An 18158-nucleotide genomic window follows, 5' to 3' on the forward strand; every position below is an offset into this window, starting at 1 on the left:
AAGACTTGTATTATATCTAATTATTTTCCTCATGTCTGTCCTCAGCGTCTAAGAAGTGTGAGTGCATTGTTGCTCGGAACTGCCCCAAAGTTGAAGTGCACACGTTCTGTGTGAAGCTGACCCAAACCCAGAGGACTCGCAGCTTGAACCTTTGTTCTATGGTCGCCCTCAAATGTAGCAGCTACCAGTTTGAGATTCTCAATGAAGGCGTCTGTGAGTCCACATGATCCTTCAAAAGCTTTTTCTGCACTCAACCTCTGAATTCATCTAACATCTCACATTATAGTCATTAGTACATATTGCATGTTTTTTCTTTAAAAACGTTACATTTATAAAAGAAAACTAGACTGGCAGGCAGGTATACTTGGGTCTAAGAACCCGTGGGCAACTTAAGTCTAAATTGGACTCAAACAGGTGTTTTAGGACGCACGTTTAGCTTGGGTGGGCCGCAGTTCATTTAGTGAACTTTCAGAGGGTATTTTCTTAAAATACCTGGTACAGTACATATAATTTTCTTTTAAAGGGCATCATCGGATTTTGGCAATGACAATACTTTATCTGACAACCAAATTTATCATACTGCCACCTAATGTCAGATTTGCACCAAATTTGGTATGTAATGTAATGTGGAGTAAATACCACATTTGTGTAATTTGGTTAATATATTGGTGATCTGGAGCAAAAATATCATTACATATTGACATTGACATTGACATGTGTGAAAGCATCACCAAACCTTGGATTTTCATAGGCATATTAAATTTGGTGACATTTGAACAACTATTTGCCATAAAACCACCCTGAGATAGGATTACAATAGGAATAACAGTTATAGTGCCACATATGTTGGATTTGCAGTAAATCTATACCTATGGTTGGTCTACCGTATGTGATGTTATTTGGGGAGGAAGTGGGTTTCACATATTTTCGCAGAATTGTAATAGTTTGTGCATGCAACCCTAAGAAACAGAGTAACATGTGAAAGCACAGATGTCTTTAAAAACATAGTTGGCATTTTTAAAGCTATGTAGATAGACTGTTGATGTGTAAAGAAAGATAAAAAACATGGAAATGAAAGTTGTATCACTTCTCAGAGGTCACAGACAACATTACCAAAGAGGGCCAACAATGTTTGGAAAATTGTTTTCCCCAGAACAGCTCTGATCACTCAGTGATACAGCAATACAGTTAGGTTTAATTACATGCACAGAGTGGAATATTAACACATGCTTCACATTTATCAATAGAATCATAAATTCTTAACATTGTCTGTTGTTTTTATTTCTTACGGAGATTGTCAGTGCCCCTTTTGCTAAACATTCAATTTGCATGTACTATTTGCCACCTCAGAATATTTTTCTAACCATACATGCTTAGGAATGTGACCAGGAGATATCTAGATACTCGAGACCCAGACTAAACTAAGGTTGTTTAAGTAATGTGCTGTTTTTTTTAAAACTCCAACCAAACTAAAAAGTTGGACTCTGTTTGAAACAACTTGGGGTACGGTCAGATTTATGTTCACTTAATTTTTTGAAAACATTTTTTTACAACTCAATGTACCAATGACAGAACAACCATGCCCCAAGGATTTTCAAGATAAGAGCGTATTCCGTGCACTAAAATGTAATGGAATTCTGCACTATGGTTTATTAAAATGACACATGATTTCATAAACTATGGAAAACATGCATAAAGAAGGAAATTCCAAGGTATGAGGCCACGGAATCAAAGTAAGGTATTTGGAAATCTGCACATTTTGAATTTGTAAGTGATTTGTGAAATTGTCTGGTTCATAAGTCTTCAAATTGTTATATTTTAACAAAACCAAGAGAACAAAAGTGTTTTATTAACTTCCTATAACAAAAACAATCAAAGGCATTTATTTAGCATTTGTTTACATGCAAATATTTTCCATCATCAGTAACTCCATGACAAATATAAAAAAGACACCATAGGATGGCAGAGGATAGGGCTGGGCGATATAGCCAAAATCTTCTAACCCGATATATAAGTCGATAACAATATATATCACAATATAGCATGTTGTAATTCAATAAATAAATTGTCTAGTTGAAATAATCACAAGGTAAAGCCTTTTTTTGTGTACTCCTGTGTGTATTAAATACTTACAAATGAAAAATACGGAGTATTTTGTCTTTTCATGAAATACTTTAGTGCAAAAAGAACATAACGTTCAAGGATCAGACCGTAAAGCGGCATCCAAATGACGTATATGTTGCTGGAACGCAGTTCGGCTGCTGTTTTTTTGACATTGCTGTAGAAAGGATACCGAAAAATATATACGGTAGACATTTGTTGTATCATTTTGACAATATATTTCATCTTATCGGCCAGCCCTAACGGAGGAAAATATTTACTTCATTCAAGTGTTGGGGCAAAGATTTGATTCTCCCTCCTTTGTGTGAGTGTGCTGACTAAAATAAAACAGCAGCCATCTTTATTCTGGACAAGCCTCGATACTGGAAACGTTGACCTGCTCCCCAGCACACCGCATGGCCCCCACCTCACATTCGGTCATCGTCGTGGCAACGCTGCCAGCACCAGATCTGACGCAGAGTGGGGCGGAGTCTTTAGGGCATTCTGACACGTTCTGACATTCACATTGAGATTCTAGAATTGAAAAATAAGGATTATGTAATGATGTAGTCATACACATATTATATACAGTATATTTACACCACATATATAATAAAGAATTAAAGGACTCTTTTGGCCATCATTCCCATTGCTTCCTGAGATCTGGGAATGATTGCGCTAAAAGATGAGCAGAAACATTTAAACAAACCCCTCGGTTAGCTGGACTTATTTGGAAAAGTAAACTTGTTACCCAAACTAACATCCAGTACCCAACATCCATCACAGTTTACGGACCCACTTCCTGTTTCAACGAGAGGTTATTAGTGTCATAGTCTCGCTTTGACAGACCCTCCTCCAAAGCGCGCTGGAGGCTACTAGCTACTCCACACAGCATTCAGGGATGAATGTGTTCTGGTTTACTGGCAATTCTTTAAACCAATCACAATCGTGATGGGCGGTGCTTAGCGCCGTACGGAGCCACGGCGCCTCTGTAAAAAAATCTCGGGAAGGAACTTGTTTTGGTGGAACATGTGTACATTCAAAAGTTGTTTTAGTCGTGCAACAGAAAACTCAGATTGGACAGATAGTCTAGCTAGCTGTCTGGATTTACCCTGCAGAGATCGGAGGAGTAGTTAACCATAGTCCTGACAAATCCACCGGAGGTTAGAATTCCAACACAAAGAAAGTGGAAAGGTGACCTGTGTTTCTTGTCCCATTGGACTTTAATGTAGAGATTTGTACAGCCTTAATGTATTGGTCACCAAGAACAAAAAGTAATGATCCTTCAAAGAAGGTCCAGCAGACTCACCCCGACAGATTGTCCCTGGTTTGCAGTCCACGCAGGACGTGACCGTCTCCTCTGGCCAGGCACAGTCGCCGTCACTAACCAACGCAAAGCTCCGGCCCATACACCGCAGAGCTCCCAGCTGACACACACTAAGCAAACGGGCTTTGCTTGAGCCAAGTTTGGCACACAACTGCAGAGAAGTCCTGAATGAAGAAAAATTCTTTGTTAATTTCATACTTTTTCACCTGTGTGTGCGATGAAGAAATAATGATCAAAAACCCTACTCACGAGCACTGAGATGGCGTTTTACACACACACTGAGTTTTCCCCACGTTCTCCCACAGCTTACACTTCAGGCCGGATGGAGGAGAGGCAACTGAGGGTGCTGAAAAGACAAATGTAGAAAGCAGGATTGGTGTGATTTGATCATGCACAAAAAAATAAAACATGTAAGAATTAAATTCCCATTTCAATACCACGGATAGAGCCACTCGGCCAGGCATGCCAAAACACTTATTTATGCACTTCACTATCCAATGGAAAATAATGTCAAAATGGAAAAGCGCTACGTGTAAATTATGGACCCAATCTTTTTACGCATCCACAGATGGACCTCCATTTCTCAAGTCTGTTTTGAACATCTGATTTGAGAAAGAAATGGGATATTGCCTGCAGTCTAAACGTAGCAATGTGAGGAATAAGTACAATATGAACATACAACACTTTACTTAACATTAACATTTGATACTGAGAGAATACGTATGTACTGTACCGGCTTTACAGTGAGCGCTGACTGGTGATGGAGACCACTGCAGGCTGGGACTGCATATGGTCTCTGACACCTCAGCGTCCAGCACTGACCCCGCAGGACAGGACAGGGACAATATGTCTCCAATCTGATAGGCTTCTTTGGTGGGCGTGGCTATAACGTCACTGTTGAGTACAGGAATCCCACATGTGTTGCCTGGGACGGGAAGAGAGGGATTTTGAGCAAGAGGAGGGAGAGTGAGGGAAACACAACGACATTGTGATTCCTATACAAAAAGATAACTTGGGGGTTCCTAAAGTGAATAGTAGAGAATCTTTCGAAATGTTTAACTTGCAGCTGCAACTACATCCAGATTCATCTTTGCACTGCAACACATTCTCAATTCCAACTCGTGAAATAATTACGCTTGGTCAGAACCCATTGGCGTCACCTTTTAACCCCTCGAGTACTCCTTTGCTGTCATTTATCAACTTGCTTGGTCACTTTTTGGCTACGTTCAGACTGCAGGCAAGAGGCACCCACATTTTTGCTGATAGCTTAATGTTTTTTATGCCACTGTAAACAGCCCAAGTCACATGGCATCTGATCTTTTTCAGATCTGATGCGGGCCACATTTAAAAAAAATAATAATAATGTGCACGGTCAGCCAAAAAAATCGGATCTGAAAAAAAATCACAGTTGAGCATCAAGGCCTGCGGTCTGAACGTAGCCTTTGGCGCTCTTGGTTGGGACCCCTAGGTGTATTTTGTTGTATACTTTGGTGTATATATTTATTATTTTTCCACGTGTAGGGTGAAACCAATTAGTTAGGGTCAGAGTTAAAACAATTTACATTTAGGTGACACAGGACAAGAACAGGACACAAACCCCGGTGTCCTCGGTGAAAGTCCTCTGTTTTTTGACCCATCCACCTACTGTATCTCCTTATGTGGATCCCTTCTGTTGTCACTCTTAATACTACTTAATCTCACAGCTCCGCAGTCAAGCTACTGCTATGCCCGGTGCGTCCCATACCGACGCTAAAGGGTGCCTTGGGCATCGGTATCTGGCGCTGAGAGCCACTGACCAAACATCAGAATGTAACAATTTGGGAGTGAGAATTGCTTGGACTAGCATGGCGATTGACTAAATTTTTATATATATATATATATATATATATATATATATATATCTATCACAGTATTTGTTCCTGAGATATCCTGCTAACTGTTGCTGAAGAAAAAAAAAAATTAATGTAGGAAAGACGTACTTTTACAAACCATCGCTCCTGTCCTCCATTTCTGGTTTTCAGTGCATTCAGCCACAGCGTCTCCCCTGAGGTAATGACTATTTATGCAGGAGTACCTCACCCTGTTTCCAACCAGGTAAAAGTCTCTGGGATTCTGAGAAAAAACAACAGTAGCTACGCTCAAAAACATGCATTTAATCATCAGCCCTTTACTATTTCCCATACAGTAACTAGAAACAACACAGAAACTAAAACATAATGTTCCAAAGAACAACAACATTTGCTATCACCTTTTTTGAAACCCAAGTTCTTCACGGTTTACATTAATGGGGATACAGCATCGATCAAGCACGCTCACCTCAATAAATCCGTTCCGGAGGTTTGGGGGCGCTCCGCATGTCTTTGGTGGAGTCACAGAGAGACCGAAGCACTGAGGCTCCATCATCCTGCACACAAAAGTATGAGGACACAGTTGTTATTTGGTCACGAAATCTGTATCTAAAATAAAATCATCAAGGATAACAGAAAAAAAGTCTTACTTCCTCTGTGATATTAAAAATATGTACTGGTTTTAATCATACTTTGGGGGCAAGAATCTCCCATTTTGTGACACAAATCTGGTTCCCACAAGAAAAACAATTACATTTTACAGTTAAGACCAGAGACTGTAAAATATAATGGATGTAGCCGCAGTGAAATCAACCATTGGTTTGTGGACTGCCATTTTAAAGCCGTGAGTTTGGCAATTTGGCTGTTCGCCATCTTGTTTTTTTTGAAGTGGGATGTGCCAATTTGTGATGAGAGGGTGGAGCAACCAAGTAAGTGTTGTTTATGGTTACGATGGCGCTGCGCCAAGCTAAGCGCTAAAGAGGGAAAGTTGCCCATTTTAAACCCTTCTGAAGCCAGTCATCCAGTGGAGATTTACCAGCGGGTAAAGACAGACCTCTGGGTACTGGCACCATTCAGCTACATGAAATTGTGCAAACTTATCCTTAAGTTAGCAGCTAACGCTAGCAGAGCAACCTAGCTTGCTTTGTGCGGACGCTGAACAAGACATTTTTAGCTGATCAAAATGTTCCAATTAAGTTTTCTGAAGTGAAAACGCAGTGAGAGGGTCAAAGTTTACGAAAACACAACAACAACAACAAAAAAGTTCACCGCTATGTTAATGTCCACAGTGCTATGGTTAGCATCGCTAAGTCCTACAGGCCCTAAAGCATCTCCTGCTTTATCGTCCATTTTAAAATAAATGGGACCATAATTTACTAAATAAACATCAAGATGTATTTAAGAGGACTCTAAACTAATGATTGAGGCGATAAACTTGGAAAATGTAAATGTTTATTGAGGTAATGAATCAAGTGAGAAGTAGGGTCATTGCCCTATAGACTTCTCTTAAAATTGACTTATTTTTGCAACCAGTGTAGTCTCCCCCCGCTGGAAATGAAATAGAATGCAGGTTTAAGGTACTTCCGCATTGGCTTCCCTTTTCAGACCCGGAAGCTTCGTCCATTATTTTTTACTTGATGTTGGTTAAGGTTGAAGATCTCTGTCCTACTTCTATGTAGCAAACAAGTTTGTGTGTGCACGTGTCCTTACTGTAAGTACTGAATTTCTGCGTCCTCACAAGGCTTCTGCTCCTCCTGCGGTCCGGAGCAGTGTTGGCCCCCTCTGCTGGGGGCGGGGTTGGTACAACTTCGGGTCCTGGACCTTTGACTGCCAGAGCAGGATCCCCAGGAGGACCAGCAGCTCCAGCTGCCATGGATCACCCCTGAGAGAAAGAAAGAAAGAAAGAAATGTTTCCATGTTTTTCTGTCCATGAATGGACAGCATCTTGTTTGTTAATCATAGCTAAAGAACTTGTCCGTAGACTGCTTGTACTATATAATACAGGCAAGTAGGTTATACCAACTTGGAGTAATTTGAGACCTGGATTTAAAAAAAAAAAAAAAAAAATGTATCCTGGAATTCTGATACGCATAATTTTCAACATAACAGGATTTTTTATTTTAGTATTTATTGTGTTGATGTGTTTATACTTAGAGGCAACCGTTAAAGCAAATTGCTCTATTTAGGGAGTCATGTTTTCTTTCATGATGACGCTAACATCCACTTTCATGTGTAGCATTTTAAATCTTTAACAGAACACATTTTTTTTTGTTGAATCTGTTTTTAAGAATCGTAACAATTTTAAACCCAAACTAACCCTTTAACCAGTCCATTATCCCGTCAGAGTCTTTTGTTAGTGTACCTGCTTGTTCTCCGATCACAGCCCCCCTCTCGCAGGCTTGTCCAGTAGTTCCCGGCCGGCAGACGCAGCGGCACTCGGAGCCCGTCAGCAGCGGCTGGCCGTTGTTCTGGCAGGGCCGGCAGTGACAGGGATGCTCCTCGGCCAGGTACTCCTCGGTGGCCCTTTTCAGGTGGAGCTTCTTCAAACCTGCACACTGCACTTCCTTCACCAGCTCATACAGAGGACGCAGCTGGAAAACAAGTTTAACGGTAAGAATGTTTGAATGTTTCTGCATAGAAAAAAAGGAAAAGAAATGCATAGAAAAGAAGAAAAAAAACAGAGAAGGAGATAGGGCTAAAAAAACAAAACGGGAGAAACCCGGAAGAAATGCAAATGTTGGCAGGTATGGGTTAATTAGCTAGAGAGCTGCAGCTAGTAGAATGTTAGGGTTAGGGTTGTCTTTTTTCCATTTAAAATTAAATACTCTCATTGTTTCAAAACAATAACTGAATTTTGAATGGTAAATCTGCCACTGTGGACCGCAAACCTGCCATGCTAAAGATGAACAGCAGTAATTAAGGGGGGGGGCGGGGCATAGCAAATGTTTAGTTGGACTGGATGATGGATGGAAAAACGACATCAATATTTGTAGAAAGCAAAGGTAAGTAAAATGAATATCAACAACTTCGAAACAAAGCTCTAACATCAACCAATCAAACACTACGATCCAACCAGCTGACTGTCATACCTTCTGGTCTGTGACTTCAGGGAAGTCTTTGACAGACGAGGCCCAGTTGTCGTAGACCTCTCCGTTAGCCTCTGGGTTTTCCAGATCCAGGAGAGACAGAGCGCCTATAAAGGACACGTCTCCTCCAAACACATTGACCTTGATGGGCATCTTGTTCACGTTGTGTACTGCAGGCAAATGACAACAGAGCACAGGCTAGACTGTGTGGTAGTCAAGTTTAAATTCACTTCATTTATTCAATTCTAAACTAGACTAAATTAAACTGTATTTTTTGACCCTACGGGGCCCCCTGTGTAGCCCTGAATAAGAAAGCTTTCACTCACCGTGGCTGGAGGATAAAGATTTTGTTAGTTTTTCACAGGTGGTCGTAACTTTCTTCCTAAAGAGACGGCGTTTCACCTTTCTCCAGCACCTCTGATAGTCAATATGTGTTGTACCTTCAGACAAAAAGCAGGAGAAAAAGATTGAAAACTGTTTAAAATTCTCAAATCATTAGCAGGCACCATAGTTAGTACATAGTGTAGAGACTATAAAAGTAATGGGAGATATTTTAAAGCTGTTATTGGTATTAAACTTAACTAAAATAATAGCACAATTCTTACTGGTCGATTGGAGCGCCTGACGGTCTAACTCCAACAAGCCTTGGTATTCGCCTCCGAGTGAGCCCTCGGAGAGGTAGTGTGTGCCATATGTCTCAAAGAGCCGGCGGTAGGCAGAGTAGTCGTACGTGTACGGCAGCGAGGACAAGGCCTTCCAGTAACCTTCAGCCAGAGTCAGATACTGAGGGGCAGAGTTTTGGAACTGGGCCAGCTCCACTTTATTCTTCAGGATTATCAGTCTGTAGGCCTGGGCGATAACATATGAAAAGACTTGAATGTGTAGGGCTGTGCGATTAATTACGTTTTTAATCGTGATCGTGATCGATTTCAGCTCAAAACAACAGAGTAATGGAGAAAAATGATTATTTTGCACATTACATTTTGCCTTGAATAAAAAAAAAAAACTTGGAAAAGTATTAAAGGGATATGCCACCGTTTGTTGAAATTGGGCTTATCACGGTCTCCCCCTAGCTGTAGATAGGTCTAGTTAGCTTAGCGTAGTGAATGGAATCCTATGTTGCCGGTTAGCATGTTGTTAGTAAAAGTGAGCCAACAAAAGACAAAAAACAACCTAATTACTTGCACTGACACAAAAAAATGTGTTGGCCCACCTATCTACAGCCAGAGTAGACCATGATAAGCCCTATTTTCAAACGGTGGCGTATTCCTTTAAGGGAAAACTCACAGTTCAAGGTGTTTTCACTGTTGATTTGTTTAAAGTGCTCATATTATGCTTTTTGGCTTTTACCCTTTCCTTTATTGTGTTATATATCTTTTTTGTGCATGTTATAGGTTTACAAAGTGAAAAAGGCCAAAGTCCACCCCAAAGGGACTTACCATCTCCAACAGAAAACACTGTTCACAAACAGCTCCAAACAGCTCTATGTAGTCCAGCCTTTACTTCCAAAAGTCAGTGAGTAATCGTGTGAAATAATCGTGATTTCAATATTGACTACAATAATCGTGATTTCGATTTTTTGCATAATCGAGAAGCCCTACTTGAAAGTCACTCTCTGTTAGTTGCTGAACAGAAACCTTTAACCCAGCTGGTGACAAAGCCCAGGGACAGCTATATCGATCTGTCACAGTAAAACGTGTCAAATAAGGGACCTGTGACGCAGGTCAGGTCATATGGTTACCTTATTTTCAGTGAGCTCTTTGTGGAAAGAGCGACGGTCATGTCCCACCAAGGCGTTGGACTGGATGTGCTGCATGTAGGACCAGGAGCTCTCGTAGGATTCATCGCTCTCTTCATTGTCTACTTTCACCTGCACACAAACACAAACAAAGGCAACGTTTGGTTTCATTAGAGCAGCTGCTGTGAGATTGGTCTGAGATTGCCAGACCTTCCTTCACAGCGCTGTGGAGGAGGGGTCTGGCTAGTCCACACAGCATTCCAGGATGGGAGAAAAACATGCTCTGGTTTATTGGCATTTCTTTAAACCAATCACAATCGTCATGGGCGACGCTAAGTGCCGGACGGAACCACGGTGCCGCTGCAAAATAGCCTCGGAAAGGAACTTGTTTTGGTGGAACATGTAGTCCATCCATCCATCCAGCTCCAGCAGGGGACCCCAAACTTCCCTTTCCCGAGCCACATTAACCAGATCCCGAGGCGTTCCCAGGCCAGGTTGGAGATATAATCCCTCCACCTAGTCCTGGGTCTTACTCAAGGCCTCCTCCCAGCTGAACGTGCCTGGAACACCTCCCTAGGGGGAATCCTTACCAGATGCCCGAACCACCTCAACTGGCTCCTTTCGACGCAAAGGAGCAGCAGCTCTACTCCGAGCTCCTCACGGATGACCAAGCTTCTCACCCTATCTTAAGCCACCCTCCTGAGGAAACCCATTTCGGCCGCTTGTACCCTGGATCTCGTTCTTTCGGTCATGACCCAGCCTTCATGCTCATAGGTGAGGAACAAAAAATTGATCGGTGGATCGAAAGCTTTGCCTTCTGGGTCAGCACTCTTTTCGTCACAACGGTGCGTTGTTTTAGTCGTGAAACCGAAAACTCAGATTGGACAGATAGTCTAGCTAGCTGTCTGGATTTACCCTGCAGAGATCATCCGGCCAAAAAGAGTGAAATCCGGCAGATTTTCAGGCCGCAACAGAGCAATCCCAGAAGTGGAACGTCGTGGATAAAGACTACTGTGAGATTACCCACGGTTATTGACTTTATTTTTAGCCATGCTAGCCGCATGGCTCTAGGGATGGCAATGTCTGTCTGTCGGATTGTCCTGTGAGGGGAATGAAAACAAGTTTCATCGATTGATTAAAAGGAAAACAGTCTGATCTCAATAAGTGGCTAATGTATGACCCGCTAATTCGTATGACGTTTTGGCGTGTTATCAACAATAATCGCTTTTATCAACAGCGTTTGGCCTCCATTGACTTACATTATCTTGCGATATCACATTTGCGGCAGAGAAGTCAGGCCTTTTCCCCTTATCTGTGAACATAAACGGCAGAATAAATGTCTCGTTTGACTCACCTCAAAGTTGTACCTGAGGATATTGTGCGGCAGTCTGTAATAGACTTTATGGTCACCACTGAACACCTTCCGGCACTGCCCTCCAAAGCTCAGAGTGTTGATCACGCCTCCTCTCAGTTTGCCGGTCAACACGTTGTACCTGTAAAGCATGACACGGCAGATCTATTTGACCTCATTTGTCCTCTTTAAACAATGTATTTTTGGAAAGGAATTCAAGGCTTTCAAATAAAAAACAGCCGTTTTTAAATCACTTAACATTTTAAAAATAATCCTAAACTGCATAGAAATAAATAAAATATATAAAATAACATAAAATATCAAAAAGTAAGTAAACAATAAGTTATAATAAATTAAGATGATTTAAATTGAAATTGAATAAAAAATTTAATTAAATACATGGGCGGGCTTTAATCAATATATAATTCAAGTAAATCAACAAGTCTTAAGGCACTTCTTTTTTCATTTTTTTTTTTAAAGACAAAAAAAATATTTTTAAGTCATTTTTAAGAGCAACAAAATGTGGGGTAACTTTAAAAAAAAAGATATCTGTAGACTAAAACCAAAGAGCCTTTGGGCCCCACGTGGGTGTGTTACCCCCAGCCAATAACAGCACGCAGGGTTCAATTAAATTTTATTTATAGTATCAAATCATAAGAAAAATTATCTGAAGACACTTTACAGATAGAGTAGGTCTAGACCACACTCAAAGACCCAACAATTCCAGTAATTCCCCAAAGAGCAAGCATTTAGTGCCACAGTGGCGAGGAAAAACTCTGTCTCAGGAAGAAACCTCGGACAGACCCAGGCTCATGGTAGGCAGTGTCTGACGGTGCCGGTTGGGGGTGTGATGAACAGTGGCAATAGTAGTAACAATTAAGATAATGGAACTATGACTAGAAATAGAAGTTGTAGTAGTTCATGGTGTAGCAGGGCACTGCAGGGTGTTACAGGGTGTAGCAGGACGTAGCAGGATGTGCCGCCTATTATCATTTGCAACCGCTTTGTCCACTAGCATCACTTATTGACAGGTGTTGCAGTATAGGTCATAAACCCCGCCCCCTCCATGTTAGCGGACGGGACATTGGCCAAATAAAAAAATCAAGAGGTAATTCTTATTTGTTCAATTGTTCATTTTTCTAATGCGTTTGGTTTTTATTAGTTATTTGATGCTATAAAAAACGGAGTGAAACGCCATGATTGACAGCTGGGATTGAGTTGCGATTGGTTGCGCGGGTGTATGGGCGGGACTTTGATACCTTGGCTCTACTTTCCAACGTAACCGCTGGGCATTAATTCGAAAAGATTGTTTTATTCCTCCGAGTCGCTGCTTTGTACTGCGCTCCCTCTCTACATGTACTCTCCAGCTCGCTCGACCACCACTGCGTTCTCTCTCTAACTTGGAACACTGTGTTTACAACGTGATACTCGGTACATATTCTACCTCCAAACTCACTTGTTACAGTAAAGAAGGAGTTTCCTGCTGTTGAAGTGTTGTAGCTACTCACCCTCTGCCTGTCAAGTCGGAGTTGGGAGGCGCTTTGTCGATGTCACACGAGTACTGGCTGCTGTCTTGATCACAGCTTCTCTCATCCAGGCCATCCTCGCAGTCGTGGTCTCCGTTACACACCAGAGACCGGCTGATACACTGACCTGCATTAGGGTTTCAATAAAACCTTTTCAGTCCACATCATTTAGAAAAAAAAAAAAAAAGAAATGAAAAAACATGCACAAACTTTCTTATTTATTTAACGCATTGTCATTCAAATGTTTTAATAGCTTCCGAAAACGTATCCACAACCGTTTGATATGATATCTTACATAATATGAATGATCTGTTTAACGCTGTGAGCGGCAACTAGTACGTTACCATTGACCGTTAAATGTTAACTGTTGCAATTAGGCACCATCACATGACCGGTTAAGTTTAAGTACCAAAACCACTGTTATATGAGTGGTTAAGTTTAGGCACTAAAATACATTGGTTTAAGGTTTTTTTTACTCGACATTAAGAACATTAATACAGCAGCAACAGTACTTAGCGGTGCCTGCTTGCTGTGAGGCAATGGTGCTAATATTTGCTTTGTAAAGTTATAGTGTGGTGTGCTGAGCAGAGAATGAAGTCACACTCCCTCTGTGTGTGTGTGTGTGTGTGTGTGTGTGTGTGTGTGTGTGTGTGTGTGTGTGTGTGTGTGTGTGTGTGTGTGTGTGTGTGTGTGTGTGTGTGTGTGTGTGTGTGTGTGTGTTGTAATCAGAGTTTCTCTGTTTTTGTTCTGATAGCTGGACCAGCCGCGCGTGGTCGTCACAACGACGTCAGTATTTCACAAATTGTGGAACAGTCTGTGAGAGCTGTGTTGAGGCAATCCCAGCCAACTTTTTTTTTCAGTATTTCCAATGCAGACACTTTAAAGGTGCTCCAAGCGATGTTGGGTGACGGCACATCTTGTTGACGTTCAAAGTATTTTCAAACAAAAACGAGGCCAGCTCGCCCCTCCCTCCCCCTCATCACGTCCCCTCCCCCTCCCTTCCGTGCTTCAGCGCACTAACCCCCCAACCCCCACCCTTAAATCCTTCTTGTCGGTTATTGGCTGGAACGCTGGAACTCTGTTTGTTATGTTTGGTGGTGCAGGTTGGCCCGTTGGTTTTTGTTGCCGTTTGTGGAGCCTGGGCTGACAAAAAATGTTGTAGCCTAATAAACAGACATCGCTTAGAGCACTTTTAAGGTTAGAAAAAAAACGTTCATGGTTGGGTTGAAATAGCCTACGTTTTTCCTGTACGTACTGTAAGTATTTCACGTAGTGACTTTGAGCGTGACATAGCTACGTATGAAAGTTAATTTAGAATTTAACTTATGAACGTCACTTAAAATAACAACGTTGACTTCTGGTTTTACAGGGGACCCAAACCGGTCTCTCAGGTTAAAGTCCAGTGTTGGGGTCAAAATTAGATACGGTGGGTTCTGATTTACTGTGTATTACTTATCGTAGGTATATGTGCAAACAGTGAATGAGGACAGCCTGTTTTATTATATCTGTAAAGTCTGTTTAAATTATATGTCACATATCTAGTGAAACCCTGAGCAAAACCATAACCAAGATTAACCTAATTTAGCCTAAATAAAAAAAATATATATTGTGGCACTTTTGTTGTCATGTGAAGAACATTTTAATTCATAGTAATGTTATGAAAAAATAGCTGAGGCACATTTTCTTAAATACGATATATGTCTCCACATACCGGAGGAACAGCGGAACCTGTCTCCACAGCTTGTTGCCAGAGGACATCCTTTCTGTGGGACACATGGTTGCGTTTGTGTGGCTTCTCCTGAACACGGCTGACCCCCAAACTGGGCATACACCTCCACGTGGCGAGTCTGCACCTGAAAGGTCAGCGACCATGAACATGAATGAAAGACATGAACAATTGAAATGATTAGCAGACTTTATTTACTGTTTTTATGAATAAACCTTACATGTTTTTCAATAAATTTGTTTGTGTTGGTTTTAAAATTTGTCATTACGAGCTGCTTCGCCACTGAAATGACTGGCCCAACTAACCTTCTCGGTTAGAAAATCTGGCCCAACTGAATTTGTAATTGAATAGCCCTGGTCTATAGTCTCCACAAGGTTAGCCACTTGCTGTACGGTATTAAAGGGTTTTAACCCTACCGTAAAACTTTTACAGTTAATGTTAGAATTGCGCACTAATCCTTAACCTTGCATTTGTAGGTTAAGGGTTAGGTTTGGGTATTACGCAGTTAGGGTTACCTCCTGATCACATCTTCAGACAATAAATAGAAGTCTATACAATGTCCTCACAAGTACAGTACGATTATCTGTGTGTACCTTTGTACTGGAGCAGCCGTCACACTCAGACCAGTCTCCAAAAGGGCCCCATCTGCAGTTCACAGGCTGCTGACAGCTGAGTGGAATGGACATGAACATTATTAAACAACATTTATGTTATATTCCTCTCCTGAGAATGAACTGAAACGTATCCGTTGAGACTGTTATCCCCCGAAAAACGCCCCCATAAGTTGTTTGTTCGAGCAGCAATTACAGCCTATATTTAGGTTTATAGTGGCGCGCCCTCTAGTGGCCATAGTAGTGATGACTGGAGCAAAGCGGGAAGTGAGGTGACAAAGTATAAGAGCGTCATATTTCTGCATTAGGAGGCAGGCTGGGCTGGTGGATGGGTCAAACTGACACAGGACTTGACTTTCACCCAAAAGACCGGGGTCCGTATCCCATTTGAAAATAAAAGTAAACAGCAAGATTTTTTTTATTTATTTTACGGACCAAACGGCGCTAAGTCACCTTCTGCATCACGTGCGTAACTGAAGCGAAGTAGCACCGGATTTTAACCCCAACCACAATCTTTTTCTAAACTTAACTAATGTTGGTGCCTAAAGCTAACCAAACTGCGACCGTTTCACATCGTCAACAACGTTACGTCCTCTGGTTTAGATATAAGGTTGTAATTTATTAAATGCTCCCGTGGGCCATATCAGAAGGTAGGAATAAATGGCCGATATCGTCGTATGGTTTGGAGGACTTGTTGTATCCATTGTACAATAACTACAGCAGGAGAATAACATTAAATCAATATATCACAGGCCAAAACCATGGTACTTTGAAACCAAAATGAAAAAGCTGCATTCTTATGTCTTAGAAAGAGAATTCTTCTTTATACCACAGTGCATTATATTACAATAGTGTCATGTGTGGTTTATGTGTGTACACCTACCAAACTGGAGACCCAAAGACAACCAACAGTGTCCAACAAGACAGAGCTGCAACTAAATTTAACTGTACACAAAAAAGCAAGAAAACAGTTAACTCAGTCTTAATCATGTTTAAGAAAAAAAAATCAAAAGACAAAAAGCATAATGAAAAAAGTGGTTCTATTATTGACAAGTTATTGGCAGCAGTTATCATGACATGAAGGAAATTACTTTTTAACTTCCTATTTTGGCAGTTATTATTATTCACCATGAACAGACATCCTAGTTTCTCCAAGATCTGATTATTCTGGATCATTACTGTAAAAATGCTATTTTATATTCTTTGGCGTATCTAACAATATCTGTTATATCTAGGCCATAGAAACCTAAATTCTCAGCATTTAAAGTAAAAATTGAAATTGTGCAAACAAATCAAGTTGTAGTCCATTGTTTTAACAAGAGTGAGAAAGACCTGATAACGCTGAAAGTTCTGTTAACTCTTTAGTTGTGGAAGAATGCAGGAAAGGCCATTTTCACTCCCTGTTATTTCATTCTTTGAACTGTAAAATCCCATACGTTATAAAAGGTATAAACAAACTTTTCTTGAATTAACTCAATTTGATTAAGTAAGTGTTAAGTTTCAAGTTTAAACTGTACCACTTTCAGAAGTTAGGTTGACTAAATGTCCAGTGCATCTTTACTTAACTCATTGAATTAAGTTATCTAGAATTATTGTAAGCGTGTTTGCATATACTAAGTAACTAAGTTTATTTACTCAAGTACTGTCCTTATGTACATGTTTGAGGTACTTGTACTTGAGTCTTTTCTTTTCGTGCCACTTTCTACTTCTACTCCGCTACATTTCAGAGAGAAATATTGTACTTTTTACTCCACTCCAACCTGACAGCTTAAATTACCAGTTACTGTTGCACACAAAACACACGTATGATGTATTGATATATATTACACTACCCAACAATACAACAACCTACGAGTCCAGCTGAAATGATTAGCCGATTAAACACTTAGTTGATCGACAGAACTGTTTGGATCGTTTCCAGTTTCTGAAATGGGAGGATTTTTCTGCATTGAGTGCTATTACTTTTAATGCTTGAAGTATCTATCTGCATACACAGTACTTCTTCCACCACTGCATTCAACCCTGAAGGTAACAAACTCAGACCAGCTAGAATCACATAGAAGAACATTAGCTTCAAATTTGCCAAACTACAAATAGTGGCACCAAATCTGAATGGTAGACATGTTTACAGTACCTTCATGGTGTGCTCCGCAGAATCCGGCCCTCTAGTCTGGTCCATCACTGGAACACTCAGGGTTATATAATCAGCAGGGAGTGTGTTGGGGGGGGGCAAGGATTACTCAATAGAGCCCCGAGTTCAGGAATTCCTCTGCTGAAGAAACTCTAATCTGACCCACCAGATTCAATGAGTGATTAACACAGACCCATTGTTCTTTCCCACAGCTTCAGTCCAAGGCCAGTCCTTTTGCTATTTTATGTTGATTTCCAACAACTCTAAGTTTATTTCCAGTAACAATTTTGATAATCCTGTTTGTTTGTTAGTTTTTGTGTGTGCTGAAGGGTACAAGATGAAACGTGATGAAATCTGCTTTTGTGTGAGAACAGCCTCACGGGAGTATGACAGGACAAGTTGCATCAGAACTGTTTTTCCTGAATAAGGTCATCACATGCTGAGTCTGCATGATTTGGGCAAAAGGTCAGAAAAAATGCATGTTTCTGCCAATGCGTGTGGCAATAACATCCACATCTTCATTTGTAATATCATTTTTTTTTATTTATGCCAGCATGGTAGTATTAATTAAATCCACATTTTACAGTTGTAGCCAGAAACACAGTATCTTAATTAAAAACAGTTATTTATTATTACATTTATATTATAAACCCTTGTGTTATTTTCCCGTTGACCATGAACTTGTTATCCTTCTTGGTCAAAATTGAGATTAACT

At 40.8% G+C, this 18158-nt stretch overlaps 2 protein-coding genes across 3 annotated transcripts in view; one reads left to right on the forward strand and one right to left on the reverse strand.

Annotated features, from left to right (window-relative positions):
* c6.2 (complement component 6, duplicate 2) overlaps window positions 1–1380 on the forward strand; it is a 46810-nt gene extending 45430 nt beyond the window's left edge. For both annotated transcript variants that reach the window (XM_028601606.1, XM_028601604.1), the window contains one exon: window positions 46–1380. In XM_028601606.1, the coding sequence (XP_028457407.1) occupies window positions 46–227 (182 nt within the window). In that variant the 3' untranslated portion in view covers window positions 228–1380. The remainder of the gene's footprint in view (window positions 1–45) is intronic.
* Window positions 1033–17477, reverse strand: c7b (complement component 7b). The gene is made up of 18 exons (XM_028601607.1): window positions 17447–17477; window positions 16196–16257; window positions 15295–15370; window positions 14687–14828; window positions 12958–13102; window positions 11453–11591; window positions 10102–10230; window positions 8966–9209; window positions 8687–8800; window positions 8364–8530; window positions 7637–7865; window positions 6985–7156; window positions 5744–5831; window positions 5407–5539; window positions 4161–4352; window positions 3677–3773; window positions 3410–3591; window positions 1033–2634 (listed from the first exon to the last, which is right to left on the reverse strand). The coding sequence occupies exons 1-18, from the start codon at window positions 17450–17452 to the stop codon at window positions 2462–2464; spliced, it is 2490 nt and encodes an 829-aa protein (XP_028457408.1). The 5' UTR covers window positions 17453–17477; the 3' UTR covers window positions 1033–2461.
* Between the last annotated feature and the right edge of the window lie 681 nt (window positions 17478–18158).

Source organism: Perca flavescens, chromosome 16 (assembly GCF_004354835.1).
Source record: "Perca flavescens isolate YP-PL-M2 chromosome 16, PFLA_1.0, whole genome shotgun sequence".
In the NCBI taxonomy this organism is placed as follows: Eukaryota; Metazoa; Chordata; class Actinopteri; order Perciformes; family Percidae; genus Perca; species Perca flavescens.